Source organism: Martes martes (assembly GCF_963455335.1).
Source record: "Martes martes genome assembly, chromosome: 2".
In the NCBI taxonomy this organism is placed as follows: domain Eukaryota; kingdom Metazoa; phylum Chordata; class Mammalia; order Carnivora; family Mustelidae; genus Martes; species Martes martes.
Window position 1 is genome coordinate 181173134 of NC_137889.1, and position 25241 is coordinate 181198374.

General features: G+C 47.0%; 1 protein-coding gene across 1 annotated transcript in view; it reads right to left on the minus strand.

The window, feature by feature from the left end:
- LNX1 (ligand of numb-protein X 1) overlaps positions 1 to 25241 on the minus strand; it is a 119777-nt gene that overhangs the window by 93117 nt on the left and 1419 nt on the right. Inside the window, exon 2 of the mRNA XM_080796680.1 lies at positions 10397 to 10882. Within this exon, the coding sequence (XP_080652806.1) occupies positions 10397 to 10788 (392 nt within the window). The 5' untranslated portion in view covers positions 10789 to 10882. The remainder of the gene's footprint in view (positions 1 to 10396; positions 10883 to 25241) is intronic.

Here is a 25241-nt window from a genome sequence, read left to right on the forward strand (position 1 = left end):
GCCAAGTGTCCTTATAAGAAGAGGAAAAGACAGAGAACCAGAAAGGACACAAGTGGGAGGTCACACGGCGACGAAAGCAGAGATTGGAGCCATGTGGCCAGGAGCCAAGACGTACCTGCAGCCACCAGGAACTGGAGGATTCTCCCTGACAGACTTCCTGGGGAGTGGGGCCCTGCCCGCACCTGGATTTCAAGGCCCTGGCTTCCAGAACCGAGAGAGAAGAGATTTCTCCTGCTTTAACCTACCAAACATGCGGTCACTGCTACAGCAGCGCCTAGGAAAGGAGCGCAGAGGCCAAGAAGGACAACAGGTGGGGATGAGGGTACCGAGGGGGGACGCTGTGGCACCTGACTTCAGAGACCCCTCAAAGGAGAAGAAGGAGACTTGGCCACAATCCCAAGGAGCTTGCCTTGTATATTTCTCTAGAGAAGCTTCCACATGCTATTAGTACCCCACAGATGCTCACCATTCAGGCTTCACCCAGATACTTCCCCTTTGAGCCTTCTTATCTGAGGACTGGGGTTACAGTCCAAAAAGATGGGACCAAAAAGATTCAGCTAATCCTGAAGTGCAGGGTCCTCAGAAGGAATCGTGTGTCTCCGAGGACCTAACTCCTTTGTTCTCTCCTCTGTTTATCAAGAATTTATTGAGCATCTACTGTGCTATACATTGGCTAGTCTGGCTAATTACAAAAGAGGTCCTGGTTATCACCACACGTTCAGGGGCGGGGGTGGGGGCGGGTTACCTCTATCTACATCCGATCCACTGAGCTTTTCACATCTCAGCCCTTGGCCGGAAACGGTTCACATTCACCTGCAATCCTCTTGTCAGGCTCACTAACAAAAGGAGTCAGAAAAACATCATGGTCGAGTTTGGGTCTGTGAGTCATTTCCTCTTATAAAATGGACATCGGTCATGTAGGAAAATGTCTGTATTTTCTTTGAGAGGCAGAGTGAAGTATTTGGGGGCGAAAGGTCGTGACTGCCATTTACTCCAAACCACCTGAATAAAATACACGAAGCAAACGTGGCAAAGCAGTCATCGTGTGACCGAAGTGATGGGATGTGGGGGCTCGCTGTGCAGTTTTCTTGGCTCGCCCATACGTTTACAAACGGTCAAACCCCAAACTCCAGCGGACATCTATTATTTATTTATTTATTTTTTACACACAGGGCGATAGCTCTGCTGTGCTGATGCTGTCCGTGTTTTCAGGTACAAAGACTGGGTGTCTCCATAAAAGGAGTTATCTTCTCTCAACTAGAAAGGCACGAATGACAGTGGCTGCAGATCTGTGTCTGCAAGCCCGGTTCTTAATTGCTCTTTGGTTCTATTTATGGAAGGAAGAGAAGACACATCTATTGAGAAAAAGTCGGGTACCAAAAAACAAAAAAAACAACAAACGAAACAAAACGCAGCATTGGCACAGAAGCAGGAAGAAAATGCCTCGCTGGGAAAGCAGGGCATCCGTAAGATGGTGGTTTTGTTTTTTGGTTTTTTTTTTTCCCTTTGGTAAGTTACAGACCTAAGCATGCCGCTTGAGACTGCTGGCTGGCTGGGTGCTTTGTCAAGTGCATCTAGCTCATGTGGGATTGATTCCTTTAAACAGACATACCAGCCAGGGAACGGAGTCCGGTTCTACCCCCAACACACCCGACACACACACACAGGCAGGCAGCGTGATCGCGGGACTCACAGTTCTGAGCACAGGAAATGCAGGTTGCCCACATTGTCAATGTAGTTGGCAGGGCTGAGCCAGGGCAGGACCAGCAGCAGAAGCGCCTTCATTTTTCCGACCAGGAGGCTGCTTTCTTCCCGGCCACCTTCGCTCTGTCAGCTGTAGGGGCCCAGCCCAGCTCAGTTCCCTGAAACAAGTCTGGCCATCTCCCCACAGTCAGCAGAGAGAAGGCATGTTATGTGGAACCCTGGGATGGAGCCACGCTGAAAAATCACAGGCCTGGAAGAGGGTTGTGCCCTCTGCTTCTCAGATGGGGAGACAGGAGCCCCGAGGGACTCACCATGGTTGGCAAGAGGGCTCGGCTGAGAGCAAGCAGGCTGATGCCCGGGAAAGGGACCTGCCCCTCCTGCAGCATGCCGACTGGTTCTTGGGAAGCAGCTGGTACATTGACATCACCGGCCGGGAGCAGATGGACTGGAAGCTGAGCTGCGTGGGGAGAGGGCACGGGCATGACACGTTCACACCCCGCAGTGTGGCTAGGCAAAGCATCAAAAGCTGTCCCCTGCTTTGCTAGAGGAAGACACTGCAAGAAATTAGCATCCTGGCACACAGCCTGGAGATCGGAGCTCGAAGTGAGTCTCCAGATATTGCGACAGAGGAGGGTTAAACACTAACCGACTCCGTACCCGAGTGTATATTTAGAGCATGCCTTTAGGATGTTTTACCTGTCCCTGTCCTGACGACACTGGCAGCCCTTAAGAGAAGTGACAGCTTCTCTATTCACTTGGACAACCGGCCCTTTACAAGGTTATGGCCGAGTCGCTCTCTTTGAGAATAGCGGAGAGCCGTGATAGACACACCTGGACTTCTGTCGGAACCAGGTTCAGGTTCAGGTTCTGGTTCTGCATGAAGGGAAGTCTCTCTGTTCCTCTTCCTCCCCTGAGAGGCTGAACTAAGCTCTGGTACCAGCTGTAGGAGGCTGGGCAGTCCATGTAATCCCCGAGCCTAGCTTCCTCCTCTCTGAAGTGGAGCTCTCTTCATGCCTGACCCGTTAGACACAGATCTGCAGCCCCTGTCGTGCATTTCTAGTTGAGAGAGGACAACTCCCTTTATTGAGACACTCAGTCTTTGTCCCATTAGGACTTCTTTGCTTGCCTAAGCTCTGTGATACTCCAGAAGCTCCCGAGACTCCCCTCCTTCTCCCCCATCTTCAAGAGGACTAGAATCTGAGACACCTGGGTGGCTCAGTGGGTTAAGCATCTGCCTACAGCTCAGGTCATGATCCCGGGGTCCTGGGATCAGGTCCCACATTGGGCTCCTTACTCAGTGGGGAGCCTGCTTCTCCTTCTGTGCCCTGCTCCCCCTGCTTGTGCACTCTCTCTCTCCCTCTGACAAATAAATAAATAAAATCTTTTTTTTTTTTTTTTAAACAAAAAGAGGGCTAGAATCCATTTGGGTGTTTGTGGCTCAAGGCCTCAATCTTAACAGAAATGGCTTAAAGGGATAGTTCTGCTAACACACCCAAGCAATTCCAGCAAACTCAACTGGCCGGGTCGAAGACCAGGGAGAAGTCGGCGAGGTGAGACCCGCCGCGGTGAGAGGCAGCAGACAGGAATTTGGCCTCAGAGCCCCGCGTTTACCTGAGGCGGGACTGAAAGAGCGTAAGCACAGTAGAACCTCAGAACGTCCAGGTTTAACTGCCACAATTTTGGTCAGAGATAAGCCATCCTGATAAAGCATGACATGTATTCATTTACAGTCTTGTTGAGGCTCTCGTTTGAATTCCATTCCCTGTAAGCCTGGTATGCAGGAGTGAGTCAGGGCGGGTGAAAAGGAAGTACAGTGAAGGAACAGTACGAAGGAAGTGAGGTTGGGTATCCAGCTGCTGGAGTCAAACAGACGACTTTGACCCCTAGCTCTGCCGCGTACTAGCTGTGTGACGCTGGGCATGTTGTTTAACCTCTCTGAACCGCTGTCTCTTCCTCTGTGGAAGAAAAGACAATACTAATAGCGCTAACTCACAGTGTTGTTAGGAAGGTGGAAAGAGATGATGCCTATTAAGAGCATAAGGCTCAACGAGTGTCAGCTATCGTTATAAAAATTGTTATTATTGGGGCGCCTGGGTGGCTCAGTGGGTTAAAGCCTCTGCCTTCGGCTCAGGTCATGGTCTCAGGGTCCTGGGATCGAGCCCCGCATCGGGCTCTCTGCTCAGCAGGGAGCCTGCTTCCCTCTCTCTCTCTGCCTGCCTCTCTGCCTGCTTGTGATTTCTGTCTGTCAGATAAATAAATAAAATCTTTAAAAAAAAAAATTGTTATTATTAATGGTAATAATGAAAAATAACCACTCGCAACAGTGAATGAGCCCAGCCGGCAGCTCAGCACCAATCTCCAGGAGGCTTTGTTTTTCTCTTCTTTCCTCCTGTGCCGTTTGGGACATGAAATGTTACAGCCTTTTCCTGAATATGGAGTTTCATGGAGTCCTGGGACATGCTTTTCTCCAGGGTCCAGGATCTGCTGGATAGATCAGGGCTCAGGAAGAGCATGGTGTCTAAAAAAAGGCTGTGGGTTTCACAGTGTGCTAGATTGTATTTCTGATAATGTTGGGTATGTCAGAGTGCCTCTCCAAGTCTTGATGACAAAAGAAGGATGCTTGCCCTTTTACCTCCTCGCATAAAATTCGTTAAGGGATATAAATGCAACATGAAAATGAAGGAATTGTTTTGTTGTTGTTGCTTATGTCACTCCTGCAAAAACTGCGGGTTACCCACCCAAGATCTGATCTTCTCTTCTTCCTTTGAACAGAAACTAGGTTTAGTTCATGGGGGTAATGCACTTTAGCCTCTCTCACAGATGGGTGGCCATATAACACAATACTGGACAATGAGGTAGAAGCAGGCATTAGTGGGTAAGACCTCCCAGAAAGCTTTTTAAAGCAAAAGTCTCAATTTGCACAGTGTCGATTTGCTCTTCCTGCCAGTTCTTCCTACCTGGGACTTATTTCTGCCTGGAACTTAGATGTGATGCTGGAGTTTGAGCAGCCATTTTGGGACCAATAGGTGACAAAATTGAGGATGAAAGCTAATCTGCAAAGCAGAAAGAGCTTGGGTTCCTCCTGATGGCATCATACTAGTCATGGTATGATAACATCATACTAGTCATGGACTTCCTACCCCATACATTCTGTTATATAAGAAAAATGAAACTTTTGCATAATTAAACCAATATAATTTGAATTTTCTCATATCTTCCATCAGATGTAATCCCAATACAATCCCTTGGGGATAGAATCCCACCTTCAAACGGCAGTATTCTGTAGCAACATTGCCAGTAAATTGCCCTAACCCTAAACCTTGTACCCTTTGCCTAACTTCTATCTAACCTTAAATGTCATCTCAGATATCACCCATAACCTCCTGTTTTCTTGTCTCTTTTCACTAAACAGGGAACTCCTTGAAGGCAGGAGCTCTACTGATCTTGTTCTGCACTGTATCCTCCCCACAGTGCCTAGAACACAGTAGATGCTCAATAAGTATTTGTTGAAGGAACTAGAATTCAACTCGGTTCACAAGTCGACTTTGGATCAATCTTTCTTGGTCAGAAGCAAATTAGCAAAACAAAACAAAGCAAAAGGACTTCAGGACTTCAAATGGGCCAAGAGCCAGGGCAGGGGTCAAGCATTCATACAGATGGGTAACAAATGTCCAAGAAGAAAGGAAAAAGCTATGGAACATTTCAGGGCATGAGTGCCCCAAAGAATGTTGTTTCTTTAGCAAATTGCTTGGAGCATGATAGAAATTCAATGGTTCTCTCAGAAGGCAAGGCAGAACAACTGCCTCATTTCTTCTGTGCCCAGGAAAGTGCCAAGAGCAGCTCTCAGCCAGGTAGGAACCAGGAAAGAGTTGGGTTCAGGATTGGAATGTCTCTTGAAGAATGTATGTCAAAAAGTTATATGGAAAATGTGGAGCCTGGCTAATGTGACCAACAAGACTTGTAACCTACCCGTCTTTCTAGAGGGCAGTGCTCCCCTAGACCTTTCCTCTGGCAGCAGAATCCTCCCTACACTACAGGGGGTTACTGAGTCTGTGTTGTACAGAACACACTAACGAAAGGGGCCACCTCCTGGGAATAAAGGTCAAGAAAGGTCTGGGGCAGGTCTTTGGAGAAGAAACTCCCAGGAATTGGGGTGCGAAGTTAATGAAACCAAACCAAACCAAACCAAACCCAAGGAGCCTTCGGTCAGGTGTGTCTTCGGGCAATTATACACATTTTCATTCAGGGCTGTTTTCAAAACACCAAACCATGATCTCTTTATTCCTGCTCAAGTGTAGCTTAAATGTCAATTTTATTATGCCCCCTAGTTATTATCTTCCATAAGATAGAAACTGAAGGGCAAAGGGACTTAACCTATGAAACAATTCAATGTGCGCGAGATTTCAACTTCTCCACTTCAAATGTCATTTCCTCAGGGGTAGAAATCATGGCGTGTATAGATGCTTCTTTCGTTCTGGGCCGGGCCTATTGTAGATCCTTGATAAATATTATACACGCGGATGATGCTATTACACAAGACTCATGTAGCCTTGAGCCTCAGACAGCTCCCACTGAGGAGGGAGGAAGTGAAGGCTTTCCTCCCACACTCCCTCTCCCCGCTCTGGGCCAAGAGAGATGCATGGGACCGGCCCCTATAGAAGCTCTGCCATGTCTCCTGGCAATGACCTTTGGATATGAAGGCTGTCTGTCTCTCGGCTCAACAAGCCTATCACCCGCATGGGAGTTCTTTGCAGGAGACCCGTGCGATGGGAGTCTACAGGCATCTAAGAGGACAGAGGTCAATGGAAGTAGCCAGAAGATTCCAAACATTAGCTCACGTGCTCAGGTTTACTCTCCTGCAAGAACCCTCTCATCCGAAGTCAGGAACAGTTGTCCTAAGGATTTACATTCAACTCAGGGTCTCAAGTGGCCAGATAACAATGTTTACAACAATGTTTATGAACGACATGAACTCTGGAGAAAACAGGCACCGTTTGTTTAAAGACGTGATGCTGCCTGCCTCTCGGGCTCAAGTCAAAGGTTAGGCTGAGCATGGACCTACGGACAAGTCATAAACAGAGACCTCAGCGGAGGGGAAAGGTGTTTCTCTACCACACCTTTTCTAGAGGGACAATGGCAACGTTCTGAATGTGATTCACTTTGGAAGAGCTTTGTATTCAAAGAACCCAACAGAAATAAGTTCCCATTCTACAGGTGGAGAAACCTACGTCTGCAGTTCCCCAGGAAGCCTGAGACTGTTCGGATACTGAGACCCACTGGAAGAGCGTGTGGATCCACATGGGTCATGCGGCGATCTTCAACCGCAATGGTAGTTAAGTCTCCTTACTAGATCGACCCCGAGCCTGCCCAGTTTCTATTCATTCCAATGCCACAAGCCAAATAATTTTTTTAAAATCCATTCCATTTCAAATCCTGAAACTGAGATGCAAAATTTACAGAGAAACCTATCTTCTAGTACAAATGTGTGACCACGCTCTGGTACTTGTGGCTACCAACCTGAAGGTCTCTCACAGAAACGTAAGGAAAATGCTTGCTTCCTGGTTACCTCTTGGTGGTTCCCAGTTAAAGGGACCCCAGAGTCCCAAGAATTTAATATTCACAGCCATTCCGAGAGATAGGGAAAGAGATGGTCCACTGGCCCAGTTGTTGGCCCAACACCTAACAGGGCTCCAGAGTCAGGTCCTGGATGAGCTCCAAGTTTCGAACTGTTGCCAATCAAATGCCCACAGGGCGGAAGGGAAGAGAGGGTATATTAAGCATTTGATGACTAATATATACAACATATTTTTGGAAATGTTGGTTTCAACCTACTTAGGAAGCTGATGTGTGGGGCAGACCAAGAGCGGGTGTTGAGGCTCACAGCTCCCTTACGTGGGAGTTTTCCCCTCCACAGGGAGCTGCTGCTGGGTGCCTGTGAAAAACTCTGAGGCCTCGGTGTGAAGAGGTGATTTCAATTAGTTTTGGGTTCTTTCCTCACTGCTGTTTTTCAATTGTGCATATCATTATCAGCTGAGGATTCATCCAGACTTTTCCCTGGGCTTCCTTGAGGGGTGTGGGCCATCGCGCCTGTGTGGGCGGGTGAATGACCTTCCCACTCTGGGCAGCGGAGGGGAGCCAGTGTCCTCTCTCTCATGGAGACCCCCAAGGACCCCAACTGCTTCTTCCTGGCTCTTTTTCTGCACCACTTCTGTTGTGAACTCGCCCTCCGATCCATATGCCATCTTATCCCTAGTTTTTGATAATCTGGGCTCCAATCCGTTCTTGATGAGGAGATGAGGAGGAGCTGCTGTGTTCACGTTGTCTCCAGAGACCACCCATTTCTTTCCTTTGCTCTCCCTTCTCTCATCCCTCCCCTGCGGAGCTCCTGTAGCAGGCAGAACAACGCCTGCCCCAACAGACGGCCACCTCCTAATCCCAAGAGCCTGTGGACATGTCACCTTACAGGGCAAAAGGGACTCTTGAGATGATGATGGAAACAGAGATGAGAGAATGAGAGAGAGACAGAGACAAACAGAAAGAGAAAGGGGCGCCTGGGTGGCTCTGTTGGTTGCGCATCTGCCTTCGGCTCAGGTCATGAACCCAGAGTCTCGGGATCGAGCCTCATGTTGGGCTCTCGGCTTGGTGTGGAGTCTGCTTCTCCCTCTGACCCCACTCGTGCTCTCTCTCTCAAATAATAAATAAAATCTTAAAAAAAAAAAAAAGAAAAAAGAGAGAGAGAGAGAGAGAAACAAAGAGATTGACAAACAGAAAGAGAGAAACCCAGAGAGACAGACAGACAGAGAGAGACTGGAAGATGGTACGCTGCTGGCTTGGAAGATGGGGAATGAGGCCACAAGCCAGGGAAGGCAGGCAGCCTCCAGAAGCTAGATAAGGCAAAGAAGGGGGTTCTCTCCTAGAGCCAGAGGGGATCAGCCCTCCCAAACCCTTGATGGGACTTCTAACCCTCTTAACTATAATAACCCATTTATGTGGTTTGCAGCCCCTGAGTTGTGATCACTTGCTACAGCAACAATAGGAAACTCATACAGCTCCCAAAATAAAGGTAGAGGATTCAAATGTTGGGAGCAGGGACTGTGTTGGGTGCAGGGAGCTCTACCAGGGCCTTTGTCCTCCACCGCTCCTCACCCCCCTAGCCAGTGAGGCCCCGGCCTTGGCCCTCGGACCTGCCCCACACCTACTTCCCTGTAGACAGTGCCTCCCCGCACTGGGCCAAACTTCCAGCAAAGGTCATAAAGGGACTCCCTCACCCCCTTTTCCTCTGGCCACACCTCCTTTTGGGCCATGAGAAGAGAGGTACCCTAGTTTAGATGCCAACAACAGGGAGTCAGAGGCAACCCACAAACCCGAGTTAGATGCCTTTCATTCAATATCCTGGGGGCGAAAAGCAAGTTCACGGACATAATTAGCATGGAAAATAAGTGCTACGCCTTACAGCTGGCCACTGGCCTGGATGCAAATTCCCATGTCAGAGAATCTGCCTGTCCTAACAAACAAAGACTCAGATTCACAACGTAAGGTATGTGACCTTTAGAAAAAAATACCTGCACCTACCTCTTGCCCTTGTCATGACAGGAACTACGGTAAACACTAGTTTCCACATTTCCTCTTATGAATAATTATGGTATTACTGTTCACCCTCTCTTATGCGCCTTAAATGTTCTAAGAGAGTGTCTCATGGGCAACGAGATCGGGGCTGTCCAGAGACCTTCCACATGGGAAGGCCCAGGAACATGACGATGTAAGTGGACAACATAAGGGGCAGACAGGTGGAGGGCCTGGGGCTGGCCACCAGCAGGGGTGGTCACACCATCCCTCTGCCCCCTGTGTGTACCTTGCCCAAAAACCTAGCAGAAAAGTCCCTGGAAGACAACAGTTGTCTACATTTCTCCATTGAAAACTTGGTTGACAATACCTCGCATGTCCTCAAAGAAGAGTTGGGCTTGGTCGATTCCCATACAGAGGACATTTTAATAATCATGAATCAAATCGGGAGACTTCTTTTTTCTGAAGTGAAAAGCTAAGCAATGCCCGCCAGGAAACCTTTTGGGGACCATGAGCCCCAGAGAAAGCAGCTCATCAGATCTTTCCAGGATTTCTGACATTTCAGAAAGCACACATATGAAATAAGCCAGTCACAGAAGGACAGATACGGTACGATTCCTCTTCTGTTAGGTTCCTGGAGCAGTCAAGTTCACAGAGGCAGAAAGTAGCATGGTGGTTACTAGGGGCCAGACAGGAGGGAATGGCGAGTTTTGGCTTAATAGGTATGGTTTCAATTCCAGAAGGTGAAGAAAGCTCTGGAGAAAGGATGGTGGTAACGGCTGCACGACAGTGTGAATGGACTTAAGGGAGCGCAACCGTACTCTTAAAAATGGTTCAAGCGGCAAATTTTATGTTATGTGGATGTTACCACCATAAAATAACCCACTCCCACCTCACCCCTACACATGCCACAACTCTGTCCCGTGCTGTGTTCTCACACTGAACCCTAGCAATCGACACCTAGAAGGTTCCCTTTGCGTTTACCAGCTGCAGAGAAGAAGGCAGAGAACAGGCATGTCACGGAGCCCTCGTCCCCAAGGACAGCACTGCTCCGGGGGGGCTGGCGGGCCCAGCTGTCCCACCCGGAGAGGAGGGAGCTGCGCGGGGCGGGCCCATGAGGAGACCCTACCTTGTCTGAAAGTGCTGCTCCAGGTCGCAGCGCTGCAGGACCTCGGTGCAGTGGTCCGAGAAAGGGCAGGTCACCAGCAGCTTGTTGACGAGCTTGTTAACCAGGATGCTGGAGCGCTTGCAATGCTGCAGCACCAGCGGCTTGCGGTCCACGGGGCAGAAGTCCTTCTCCACCAGGAAGTTGGTGAGGCATGCGGTGCAATACGTGTGTCCGCAGGGCGTGTCCAGAGGGTCCAGCAAAGCTTGCAGGCAGATGTGGCATATGAGGTCATCGTCTACATCTTCGGTGTAGGTGTAGAAGTGGTTTTCCTCGGGGGAGTGGGCTTGGCCGCAGACCACACACAGGGGTGCAGGGCTGGGATCTGGGTGACAGGAGGGGTCTGGCTGGCTCATGGTCAGCTGGGGAGACGCTCTGACAGGGAAGTGACCCAGGAAAACAGGGTGTCCTCAGGAGAAAGTCAAGATCTTCCAGGAGCCATCCACAGACCTGAAAGAGAACAAGACAGCTCATCTTTGTTTTCGCGGCCGCCTGAAGACTTGCCTTATGATGGATGGACGTGAAATTCTGCCACCAGCGGGCAGGGAACCGAGCTGTGATTCAGAAGGCCAGGGGTCACTGCCCACCCTGGTGACTGACATGACCTTGGGCAAGGGACCTTGCCTCCTTATGCCTCAGTTTACCATCCATCCTAGTGGCGATAATGTTTACCTTTAACATCCTCACTTTGGGGTGGGAAAAACCATTGGGTACTATGTGGGAAATGCCCAGAGAAACTCAAAAGAAATATGCCCTAAGAAATATAAATGGTTAATAAATTCAGTTAGACCAGTGATTCAGAAAATGCTGTGTCAGGGGACACCTGGGTGGCTTAGTTGGTTAAGCATCGCCTTCCGCTCAGGTCATGATCCCAGGGTCCTGGGATCGACACCCGCATCAGGATCTCTGCTCAGCGGGGAGCCTGCTTCTCCCTCTCCCTCTGTCTACTGCTCCCCCTGCATGTGCTCTCTCTCTCTCTCTCTCTCTCTTGTTCTGTCAAATAAATACAATCTTTAAAAAAAATAAAATGCTCTGTAAGATTGGGACAAGAAGAAAAACAGTTAATAATGTAATGACTTTTTCTTATCTTTCTTCCCAACTTTCTCTAAAACTCAGAAAATGTAGGACATCGGAGCCTTCAACTAAATCATCTGAGAAGAAATGACAGTGCTGGGTCCGTTGTGTTTTCACCGTGCTGAGGGAACGATCTCTTCCTAACGCACTTCATCCACTCAGTCAGTCACTTAGTGGTTACATGGCCTCTGGGCCCGCACTGCCCGGGTTCAAATCCCACCGCTGCTGTGGGCCAGTGATTTAATCCTTATCTGTGGGAGGAAACTAGCAACGGCCTACCTCCTAGGGTTGCTGTGAGGATGAAATGAGATATGAGACAGAGCTCTTACAGTCGTATCTGGAGTACAGTAAGTGCTCAGGCAGTTATCAGCTACCATTTTTACACCTATTTGTTACCGAATTTATCTGGTCTCCCATCTAGCTCCATTGACCTAGAAACTGAAAGCTATAGTTCCTATAACTGGCCTTTTTTGCTCTCTTTTAATAATACACACACACACACACACACACACACACACACACACACTTAAAACCAGTGTAATACTATCACACTATGTATTTTCCCTTGGGATATGAGTCCAAATAATGGAGATTTTAACATTCCTGATTAATACCTAGAAGCATCTTGGAATCATTCAATAAGTATGTTTTGAGCACCAGCTCTGAGCTAGGCAGTAAGCTGGGTGTAGAGGAGACCTTCAGGGAAGCTTTCAAGGACATGCCCTTGCTCTCGTGGAGTCCCCAGGGCCGGGGAGGCGGGCGTGAGCACGGGTACCTGGCAGCCCGCGTGACCAGTGTGGACAGAAGCGTGCACTACGTGACTCTAGGTGGACTGTCATGAGGATTAAGAATCCTGCAGCCTCCCTCGTCCACTGGCCCCCTCGGCTTTCTTCATTTTGGAAAGTAAACAAAAAGACTTCAGGCATTCCACCAGAACATAAAGACACATGAAGAACCTAACAGGAAACCCGCTGCACTTGGAAATGCCATGGCATGCCTAAACCATGTTCCATCTTTTTTCTCTATCAGATGAAGTCCAAGGTTGTTTGTAGGAGCGCAGCCTTATCTCAAAAAGAAAAGACACTGACTTCAGGCTCTCACTGGGTCAACTTCGTGTTTACACTTCTGGACTTAAAGTAAGAACACTCTGGTCAAGGGGTTGAAGAAAAATGTCCCGAATGCAAAAACATTCAGAAATCACAGCATTTTATTTGGCGTCGAAAGAGACCACAGAAGGCTAAGGTAGAGAGTGCAGAAGAGGGAGAAGTTGTTCTCTGGTCAAATTTCATGGAAACATACACAGCTGCTATGTGTCCTCCAGGCTGATAGAAGGTACTGGAACCACACAGGAAATGCTTTAAGTGGCATGAATAACAGTCCAAAAGTCAACAAGAAAACGGAAATGGGCCACCCAAAAGATGATCATCCACTACAGGGAAAAAAGTGCACACATTTGGAACTCTGACAAGAGTTCGGTCAAACGCTCCCACGTGTTTGGGTCCTGTCCATTCTTTCTCGTTGTGCTGTACTGGAAAGCGACAGGAACACAGGTGCAGTTCTGGTTGGGCCACCAAAAAGCCAACTTCACATTTCTGGGCCTTATGGGTGAAATGATGGAGCTGGACCAGATTTTTGGTTTTGCAGATGGTGTTCTGGAACATGCCAGATGTCTCAGGATCTTCCAGGGGAAGGAAGATGGGAAGGCAGTTTGGGCAGAGCTGTGCCCACCCCACCCAGTTCCAACTCCATTTTTATGTCTCTGACACAGCAGTTTCCTTATACTGTTCTGTTGGAAAAACCCTAGTTTAAAAAAAAAAAAAAGGCAAGCCACCAGACCGATTCCATAAAGTCCCTTTCAGCAACAGAGTTCTAGGATTCTGTGCTAATAACGCAAAGGGTTTTCCTTTGTTCTGGGTGGTCAGCTTCTGGGAAAATCTTTTTTTCTTTGCTTTCTAACAGTTTCTGAGCATTTACCATGTGCCCGGGGCTGTCCTGGGGGCCTTGTATGACCATTTAATCCATGCAGATCCCCAGGGTTGCTGGGTTTCGTTTGTTTTCATTTAACGGATGAAGAAGTTGAAGTGTGACTTGGAATTAACTTGCCAGTTTCACCAAAAAAGAAACAAACCAAGAAGTGATGATGACTTCAGCTTCTGTTCCTAACCGTGTCGCTGTGCTGTGTCCCAGCACCTTTCCTGATCATGACTGGTCAGAATGTACCTGGCCGACTATAAGAGCCCCAGGAAATGAGGTTTAAAATCTTTGCAGGCCCATTGCTAATAGATTTTTTCCAAGGCTCTGATTAAAAGTATTCTTTGCCTTTACTGACCTCTGGAATGCCCGAGACCAAATGGATGGAATGAGCAAGCAAAAAATGGCAGGTTCCAGTTCCAACCCTAATTCTTTTTTCTTTCCTTTTTTGTTTTTTGAAGGGAAATTTGACTTCCCCGGCGCTTGCCCATGTGATTCCTAATCAGATTCCTGACATAATATTAACGTAAACACTCCTGTACATATTTTTCAACTTTGTTTTAGACTAAATAAAGCCTAAATGAATAGACACAGATTATGAGAGAATTGGCCAAAAAAAAAAAAAAAAAGAAAGCAGTTCGGGCTCTAAAGAAAGAAGTAGGTAGACTTTAAAAAATATGATTAATAGGGGCACCTGGGTGTCTCAGTGGTTAAAGCCTCTGCCTTCGGCTCAGGTCATGATCTCAGGGTCCTGGGATCAAGCCCCACGTCGGGCTCCCTGCTCGGCAGAGAGCCTGCTTCTCTCTCTCCCTCTGCCTGCCTCTGCCTACTTGTGATCTCTCTCTCTCTCTGTCAATTAAATAAATAAAATCTTTTAAAAATATATGATTAATATTATTTGGGGTGTCTTCTTTCCAGTTTACATCTCCTAAACACATATGACGTATCGTGTTTTTAAGACATGTATGTGCCTTGCTGAACTGATAAGGAATTATCTAAAATCATTATGGCTTAAAGGTAAGCTATTTTTTCTTCTAAAAGTAAGTGAGAGGGCCCGTCAGCTTGGAGTCTGTTCACGTCCCTCAGCGTGCCGGTCCTCAGCACTTCTGGCCCTGGCTGAGGTAAGGGGACAGAGCGGCAATCTGGCTTTCTTGCAGTTTGGAGAAAGAGAAGGGAAGTCAGCTCCCTCGTTGGGTGTGTGTATGGGGCACGGGGGTGAAAATCGTGCCCTTCCTTCGTAGAACCCTCGTGTGGTTTAGGAATGATCTTTTCCGTCTCTCCTGATTCGAGGTGCAGCAGAAGTCCAGGGAGACTTTGAGAGGTATGTGGAGTCCACCAACGTAGTGGTGAGAAGTGCCAGGAAAAGTTAAAATCCCCGCCCCTGCTTCCTTTCTCGCCAGGGTATGGTCACACCTGGAATTTGTACAGAAGCTTCTTCCACCTAACTTACAAATTCTAAACTTCTCTGGCAGACAACAAAGCCACATTCCAGAGCCAACGTGAGTCAGCACTGTCTGCGAGGTCGTGAGAGGTCATTTGTATCCTGTCACCTGCACGTTAAAATCCAATAGTCTTAAGAACAGCCTTGGGGATACATACTGTTTGGGAGAGGGAAAATGTCCCGCTTGACAGAACGGACCAGAACAATGGGGTCCCTGGTGTGCTGGCGTCCTGCTAATTCTCCTTTAAATGCACCCTGGCTTTGCAGAAAATGGTAACCCCAAGGAAAATCATACACTGTGCTGGAGAGACAATGGATACATATGTCATTTGGCAGGCTGCACTGACAATTTCACATTTTCCTCGTCCGGAAAGGACAAGACTTGACTCCACAACTCCTCCTGAATGGCTGTATGAGTCACAGCTTTACAACAATAGTGATGGGACGTTATATTATTAAAAAGAATTCATCCTCACAGTCAAAGGCAGTGTGTACCGCACTGGGGACTTTGACCTTGACAAAGATGAAACACTGATAGCCATAGGCTCTTTATGTTGAAAGAGACCTTGAGAGACGGTCCCTATGTGAAACAGACCTTTCCTACCTTCTAAAATAGATCGTCCTGCATTGGAGAGCTCGAACTTCTAGGAGGAACAGTCTGTAGACAGAACAAAAATTTGTTTCTCTAGAGCTCACCTACCCCCTCCATGGGTGCCAGTATTTTTCCTAGGAGCTGTTTAGAACATGTCACATTCAAAACAACAACAACAACAACAAAACAAAAGAATATGTCAAATTTCTGAAGTCCCTTAATTATTGGAAGACGCCCCCCCCCCCCCCGCATTTCCCATACCCGCCCCTCCAGGTCCAGCTGCCTTAGACTCTCTGGCATTCCTTCTAGTTTCCCTAGACTCTGTGAGGCTGACCGCTCTCTTCCAGAAACTCCCTGATGGTTCAGGGTCCCTCCTACGGCGTACGGGTAGAATGAACCCCAAAACTCCAGGACAGCGTGAAACGAACTAACTGTGGGCAGAGCCTAGGATGGTGTCTGCTTTCTCAGGCCACTGCGGGTCACTGTAGTCCTGGCCTGCTCCGAGCCAGACACTGCCCTGAGGCCTGGAGAGAGCTATCAGCAATTCCTGAGCCCAGAGGGGAAAACAAAATCCAGGGCAATAAAGTGGAAAGGCAGCGGCTGGGAACACAGTTTAGAAAATGCAAAGATATTTAGCGGAATTAGGTGGATTTATTTAAACAGAAATTCCTCAGTGGCTAAACACTCGAGTATCGGAATCCGCAGCGTATAACCCGATCCCAAGAATGAGTGGTATTTGGGGCTCTGGACTCTCCCATTTGTCTGCAAGCGTGCTTATATTTTGATACATCTTGTTCTCAAACGTACTGACAACCTGAACAGGAGCAAAGAGAAATGGAAACCAGTTAAGAGCACGGCAAGTCAGAGATCGCTGTTTCATCCAGAGGGCAAACCTCCATGAACACTCACTGACACCCCCAGTAAATGAAAAAAGTTAGAGAAGTGAGGCTGCGGGCGGCAGATGGGAGGCCAGTGACAGGAACCGGAAGTCCCGCAGCTCTGGATGTGCCTCAAAAAAAAAAAAAAAAAAAAGAAAAGAAAAGAAAAGAAGAGAAGAGAAAAGAAAAGAAAAGGAAAGGAAAGGAAAGGAAAAAGACAAGACAAAAAGCTGCACGAGGACTGGAAAAGAAAGTGTCTAAGGAGGTGTCCTAGACACCCGGGCCCCCACGAGGTGAGCCCTTCACCAAAGCGCTCATACGCTGGAGGAAGACTTTGCTTCCCATGAGAGGAAAGAAGTGTCCTCTAAGCCAGGCCCCGAAATGATCACCAGATGATTGGATCCCAAAAGAGCTTTGTTCTGAGAGTGTGTCGTTAAGTGACAAGCATCCTCTCCAGCAGGGACTCTGTGACCCTGTAAACAGTGTGGGGCTCTGCCCTCCTGTGGTGGGGCTGCTTCCTGGGTTCTGCTGACTTGTTTAATGTTGTTCAAAATCTCCTAATCCCTTCCACCAGCCCCAGTGTTTTACATAAACCCATAATGACTAAGAACCCCTATGCTAGAGGATTTCCGAGGGAACTTTCAGCTTCAAGAAACAGAGCTGGAGGTTTTTCTTAATCATTGGGGATGCTTTGAACTTTGGATGAAGCTATGCAGGGCAGAAGGGTTGCAGGGCAGGGTTCAAACTGGTCATGGAGGCCACACCTTAGTGCAGAGATATCCCAGTCAGTCAGGAACACCGTCCCGGACCGTGAAGACCAGAAATACACTCATGCAGGAATCAAGAGTGCTGGGAAATTCTTCACGTTGGTGGCCTCATTTCTCTTTCCAAAATAATTATCAGCTGGCATGTTTGTCTAACCATGGCCTGCCATAACCCTGCCTGGAACTCCTAAATTAGATTATTGGTGGGGGTGAGTGGGAGTGATCGCCAAAGTTAGCACAAGCTCTATCTTTCTCTAGCAAACAAAGTAAATTTATAATTACATGTTAAATTCTAGATAGACTGTGTGAAACTTGGAGGTATCAATAAGGTACCATCAATTTTTAAGAAATACCAACTGTGGGGGCGCCTGGGTGGCTCAGTGGGTTAAAGCCGCTGCCTTCAGCTCCGGTCGTGATCCTGGCATCCTGGGATCGAGCCCCGCATCGGGCTCTCTGCTCAGCAGGCAGCCTGCTTCCTCCCTTCTCTCTCTGCCTGCCTCTCTGCCTCCTTGTGACCTCTGTCTGTCAAATAAATAAATAAAATCTTAGGGAAAAAAAAAAAAGAAATACCAACTGTGAACTAAGGGACATAAGAGGGTGAACAAATGCTCTGGGGGCTCTTCCTTAGCTTCTAGACACATCAGTAATAGGGAGGAATTAAATGCTTTAGGGACCTGAATAGAAATGGTCACACATGGGCTAAAACTGTCTTTGAACCAAGAGGGGTTGAAGTGGGGGCTGAGGAAGCAGGGGCGCCATATACATTTCCAGAAAAAGGAGAGAGAACACAAAGAACGCAGGTACTTATGGACTGTTGCAAAGGTCAGGGTTAGGTCTGATCCTACTTCTTATCAAAATCCATGATCTCCAAGAGAGAGCAAGCAATTCATTCCTTGCATCAATGAGCGACACAAGCCTGCATAGTGTTGCCTACACTAGAAGGGACAGAAAAAATAAATCTAAATGGTCTTTAAAGATGTAAAAAAATCTTCAAGAAATTAAAGGAGACTCAAACTGAGAGGAGACAATGTCTGGGGTCAACAGCCGAGAACACAGAGAGCCAGATAGTGGGAAGAACAAGAGAAGCGTTCAGGTGAAAAGAGTCCCAAGGGGCAAGTGGATCACATACAAGTTTTAGTAGCCCCGGGAAGATCTTTTACAAGCTGCTTGGAGAGGGGCTTTGCCTTTCTTGACTGAAGATTTACTGCCTCTCGCCTGGGTATCATGGCGCCCCTTTTCCTACCTGGGTTTGTTTGTAAGAACTCTGTCCCAGAAAAAAATGTCTTTCCATCTCCTGGTCTACCAACATGACGGAATGGAGCTGACCCCCTGCCAGCAACAAGAATGAAGACAGACTATTTTGGCTAGACCAAGGACTCCATTGGTGCAAATACTCGCCGTAGGATCTTGGGAAGTGCTAATGTCAGGGGAGAAGCATGGAAAAGCAGGCTGACATTCTTCCACCCAAGGCTGAAAAACATGTTCAGGAAATGCTTTTTTTTTTTTTTTTTTAACAGATAACCAAATTTTATAGAGGGAAAGACAAGGTGAAGAAAGATATTTGAATTCTCAACATTGTTTCTGCTGTGTTTTAATTCTATGTATGTTCATTGATCACCTCTGCCATGCCTGGCCTTGGTCTTGAATTCTGTGGGACCTCCCATAAGGAACTCAATTTTATCTTTAGTAAGTTTAAGTCTAATTAGAAAAAAGGAGCTTACCTATAGAAAAAAATGTTAAAGCACTGCAAAAAAAAAATACACAATGAGTATGGCAAGGAGTATGATCTGCGTACCGCCGCCTGACCCCCCACAGGAGACAGGGACAAGTTGTGGAGGAAAAGAGGTAAGAAAACAGTATAATGTGACCCAGAATGGTTAGGACAGCTCGTGGAATAGTTGGGTTTCAGGGCAGATCATCAAAGATTAACAGTGTTTGGACAAGTGGGAAGAAATTAAGGTAGGGGAAGAGCCTGAGCAAATCCCTCAGTCAAGGAAGAGAAATAGACATATTGGTGTGTGGTCACATGATGACCTGTATTTGAGATTTTAAAATTATTTATTAAGAAATCATAGGACTTTCAGTTGGGTAAGAATCTTAGATTCTCCCCAGGTATAAGAATCCTCCTTACAACAGCCCTATAGGATGGTCTATCAGCTTCTGCTTGAAACACCTACAATGACAGGGAGCTCATTAGTTTTCCTACAGCTAAATGCTTTCCTTTTGTTACTTTGACGTTTCAGTGTGACATAGATCACATTCACTCCCTCAAAACATGGCAACCCCCCTGCCCCCCCGCCACATGAATGAGGGAATTGGTGGTTTCTCTCTTGTCTTTTCTTTTTGTCTCTGGTTCTTTCAGTTGTCTTCCTTGATAGTTGAGGTGATAGTAAAGGGTCCATCCAGGATGCTCTCTAGTTTGATGAGGTCCCTTTGAAAACATGGCACCCAGAAGTGGACATCTACCCAGTTGTGGTCTGATGGTTCAGTGGAGGGGTTGCTTCCTTAACCAAGGTACTACTTGTCTTTAAAAGCAACATAAGATGGCCTTTACTGATTTGATTTTGCAGATACATTACACTATTGACTGAAAAAACTCAGCAGGTCTTTCGATCATAACACACTATTGTGCCTTGAACACAGAAATACATGATGGAAAAAAAAAGAAATACATGATGGTAGTGGTGAAGGCTGCCTATTATAACTCTCTTTACCTATTTTTTGACCAATATTTCAGCCTCCGCATGGACAAGGAATCATTCTATATAAGTAGTGGGAGAGCCTGTGTCTATGAATGTCAATTGGGGTGGGTGTGTGTGTAGCAGGTGGAATGTTGGCTCCCTAAAACATCTTGCCCTGTCCTAATCCCCAGAACCTTATCAGAAAAAAAAAGCCCTTGAAGATGAATCGAGTTAAGGATCTTGAGATGAGATCATCCTGGATTATCTAATTTACCTCAAATCCTATGACAAGTGTCTTCATTAGACACAGAAGAAGAGAACACACACACATAGGAGAAGGTGATAGGAACCCCACAAGGTTACAAATGCTGGGAGGCATCAGCAGTGGGAATAGGCAAGGTAGGAGTCTCCTGGAGCCTTTTGAAGAAGCAAGGTCATGCTAACACCTTGATTTCAAACTTCTGGCCTCAGAAATGTGAGAGAACAACTTTTGTTGGTTTAAGCCACCAGGTTTATGGTGATCTGTTATGGCAGCCTGAGGAAACTAACACATTTCCCCCCCAGAATGGGGGAAAACATCCCCATGGATCCACACCAACACTTCCCTCCATGGTTTAGGGATATGGAAAGTAGGTTGGGAATGACAGCCACTTACACCGCTCCATTCTTACGGAGGCCGTGCTCCCCTCGTAAAAAAAAAAAAAGTAATAATTTTCTTTTAATCCATTACTAAGTTAGAATGCAGATGTTTCCACAATGACTGGTAAGCCAAGTTTGCTAGAGCCCCCAGGGGAAAAAGACTACAGAGACACCAGCTGAGTGTGTGTGTGTCGTAGAGAGCATAATGCACATCTAACAAGGATACTGAATGAGGAGTTTGAAAACACTAGGTGACTCATGCATTAATGTGAGTACGTAGGAACCTAAACGTGCAGCGTTCTATTCAAAGACGGCCACGTGACTGCCAAAAGCAGTCATAGGCAAGTTATGCAAATCATCTCCCAGATGGCAATGACATATTTACACCTCACCATCATGCATGTGCTGTTGCCATGCACTGTGCCAAGAGGCTATTAAAGAAAATTCTTGGAGAGTTTTCCACTCTACTGTTGGTGAAGCCTTTTGTGTGCCTGTGACAAATGCATCAAACACAAGAAGCAAATAAGAGTCACTGGAAAATAATGGTGGAATTTAAATGCACACATTCCAAGGCACAAACGAGTGATCTAAAAAACACCACCACCAATAACAACAATGTGCCCGGTGAATTGGGCCAGAACCTACTGCAATGGTTGTACTAGGGTAGAGTCAATCTACCCCGACAAAGAGCCTGGTTCCCAACAGCGAGGGGAAGAGGTTCCTTCAGAAAGGCAGAGGAAGAAGGGCGGGGATGAAAAGAATAGAAATGAAGAGATTCTCGTAAAAACTGTAAATCTCAAATTCGGAAGTCATTTTGTTTACTCCCTACCTGAAGCAGAAATCTCTTCTTCCTCCTTTTTTTTTTTTTTTTTTATGATTTTATTTTATTTGACAGAGATCACAAGTAGTCAGAGAGGTAGGCAGAGAGAGAGGAGGAAGCAGGCTCCCTACCGAGCTGAGAGCCCGATGTGGGGCTCGATCCCAGGACCCTGAGATCATGACCTGAGCCAAAGGCAGAGGCTTTAACCCACTGAACCACCCAGGTGCCCCTTTCCTCCTCCTTTTTAGAATATAGTAGAAAATAAAACATAATAGTGATTACTATTTAATGAGTAATTCACGAGGTGCAAGACACAGTGCTGGGTACTCTACGTGTATTTTCTCATTTAATCATGAGACTATTGCTATGAGATCAATATAACCCCCATTTTATAGATGAATACATGTGTCACTAAGGAAACACAAATTCTCTCTGGCATTCACTCATTTTTCAATATATACCGGGCACATGTAAAAATAGCAAATAAACAAATATACCAAACATATCAAGAAACAATAACCTTCAGTGTCAGGGGAGTCAGTACCCCAAAAAGACAACCTACTGGATTTTTGGACAGCTCTCATTCTTAGAAAGTTCTTTCTTATATTGATCTGAGAGGCGTCTCCATGTAACTAAGCAATAGGTCACCGTGGTGTCTTTGTTCACTTCGAACAAAAGGAGGTAAGAGGACATGGTGAGGGTAAGGGGTTTACAGGAGGCAATTGACATTCTTGGTTTCTGATTTCAGCTAAGTGCAGTTTCTGTACTTAACAACATGTCTGGTTTTCGTGTTAACCCTTATTCTTTGGGGATCACAGATGGCCAAATCCCATTAACCCAAAAAGAGAGATGTAGTCTTCCTTGCAAATAGTTTTGAAAAGCCCTTGAGAGCTTGGAGGCACTGTCAGAGGACCAGAAATATGCCACCCACATAAAAGCGAGTCTGCGTGATGCCAACCCATAAATATCAGGAATAGTTATGTGTCACCTGCAGGAGGTCCATGAATACTGAAGCGATGAGGAGGACACATATCAGAGCCACCCTCGTGTGTCCTCTCTTGGCAGCGTCTTACAAGAATGGCTTTTCAAGTGGTCAGAATCCCGGCAGCAGACCCTCTTTTCGCCACTCAACTGTGGAATTCACATCCAAAGGGAGACACTGGAAGCCAGGGAGCTGGGAATCCCTGCTCTGGGAGAACCCACTGTTTATGGACGTCAGAGAATCCTTCCGCCACAGCTCTGCAGAAGACCAGGCCTTTCGACGGGCAGCTACCCTACCCTGGGGCTCCAAGATAAACAAGATCATCTTTGTTAACTGGTTTTCTGTCTAAACCTTTGGGGGGCTTTTGGGAAATCTGTTATTCTCAAAGAGTCTTTGGCCCTCCGCTGACTACTGTTTCCAACATTGCTATGTCCAAACTGTAGCGTGACCTGAGAAGGCGAACTTTAACCGAAATAATCATTGTTTCCTCTACAGGCTCCCCTCAGAGACAGATAGGGTTCAGTTCCAGACCACCACAATAAAGCGAGTTCACAACAAAGCAGATAGCATAATAAAGCGAGTCAAGGAAATTTTTTGGTTTCCCAGTGCGTATAGAAGTTTAAACTCTACCATAGTCTATTACACGTGCCATTGCATTATGTCTAAAAAAGCGATGTGTGGACTTCAATTTAAAAATCCTTTCTTGCTAAAAAATGTTAACCATCATCTGAGCTTCTAGTGAGTCGCAATCACTGGGCACACATCACCATAACACATATAATAGTAATGAAAAGTTTGAAATATGGTGAGAATTACCAAAATGTGACACGGCAACACAAAGGAACAAATGCTGTTGGAAAAATGGCCCTGATGGACGTGCTAGAGGGAGGCTTGCCACAACTCTTCCACTTGAAAAAAAAAAATGCAGTATTTGCAAATTGTAATCCAGCCATGTATGTACTGCGTGTACCAAAAGCTATGCCTGTACTAATTCAATGAGGTTAACTGATTGAGCCCCTACTCTATCATGGACCAGGCACTTCGCACGAAACCATCTCCTGTTTGTTCCTTACCACAGCACTGACTTTGGGAAGTATCCCATTTTCCAGATGAGGCCATGTGCGACCGAGAGGCACGAAGAGGCTTATGTCCATTACACGGTGGAATTGGGTCTCGAACCCAGATCTGTCGCATTCCACCTTCCTTCAGAAAAATATTAGTAGCAAGAGTTCACATTGTGCCAGGTAGTATTCTAAGCACTTTGGACACTGCACTCATTTCTTCCTCATAACGAGCCTGTTTTATACCTGGGGTAAAGGGGATCCAATCACCTCCACAGGTCACACTGTTAGTATAAGGGAGCGCTGGCTTTGGAACCCTGGCAATCTGATGTTAAGAGAAGGTGAATGAACATGGACACTACTGGGCAGGGAGGCTGAGGTTCCTCCCCAGGACCCCCTAAGCATGCCAGGAGTAGGGTCGAGGTTATGAACCCTTGTCCTTGATCGGCTGGTGAATGATGAAAACTTGCCTTAGCTTTTCAGGGTAGGGTGAGACTTAGAGGAGCCTGGGAACACCTCTGCTCTTACGCCATGACCTCAAGGTCATCCAATGGCATGGGATATTCCAGGAGTGAGGTGATCGTCTCCAAGGGAGCTACAAGCCCCCTTCCCCAGTGCAGGGCAGGCTCCCAACTGGCCACCTCCCCCTCGTCCAGGTGACTTGGCCTGGCAGATTACCAGGTTGTGGCTAAGGGTGTTTACCTGCAAGATTGGAGGAAACCAAGCACCCACCCTGCCCAGGAGAGAGAGCACAGTTGAAAGCAGAAAAGGCCGCCTGCCAAGTCAGATTACAGCCAATGACAACAGGAACATTTTCCCTGCAGGCCTGTGGAGGACCACATTCGGTGCGTCTGTTGGGGTGTGAGAGCTTTGCGGTGGGAAAGGCAGGAGGACAGCAGCAGCCCGCAGCTCCTAAGCATGTCTGGGAGCTGCAGAGACCGATTGGCCTGGCTCTGTCATGTAGTTTAAGCGTTCTCCTGCCTCCTGCCTATTTTCTTTCTCTGAACTGTTAACATCGGAGTTAATTATGTACAATTAATACCATAACAAGAACTATCAGGGTTCCTAATGATGGCAACCGCAGAAGATCTTTTATCTTGGTAGGGTCAGACCATCTCTGCTGAGCACCCAGGAGAATTCCTTCAAGAATGGCCCACACCTCTATTTGGTCCCCATGTAACGCTAGACACTGGTCACTCGATGCCCTCAGCGTGTTACCCCATTTGCTTCTTTGCTTCTCATGAGCACTTCGTATCATAAGGGTTGTCTCCTGTTTTACTGAGGAAGAAACTGACAATCTGAGAAGCTGTGTAACTTGCTCATGAGTGTAAATGGAAGACACTGTGTGTTTTCCAATCAGACCTATCGCCACTTGAACCAAGAGATGGGATTACTACAGGCAGGGAGCCACTGTGGGTCCCTCACCCCTTTGGACAATACTTGTGTGTAAATTATCCAAGAGACCAAGTGCCTTCTAGATAACCTGACTCTGGATTCCAGCCTCCATATTTTCTTTCCTTTCTTCTATCTGGAGGCATAGCATCCTGAGCTGTGTTCCTTTGGTGGGGAAGGACCTTGACATACAGTGGTGAAAGGATGTATTTAATCATAACATCACTGCTGTGCAAAGAGCTAACAGTCCATGGTAATCCAGAGGAATGCGTCTTGTGGAGAGGTCTGTGACTTCAAAGACACGTTCCTCTCCGGAAAGAGTCAGGATGGAAGAGATCCTTTCCTTTCTTCCGCTGACAAAGCTCTGAATCAAGTGAAAAGACTACTGAGAGACAACCTTGTAGCCTGCATCCAAACACACCCCTGGGGTGGGAGGGGGCGGGTGGAGAAGAACAGACAAAAGTCAGTGACAGAACAATAGGAGCTTCCAGGGAGGGAGAGAGAAATTGGCAAC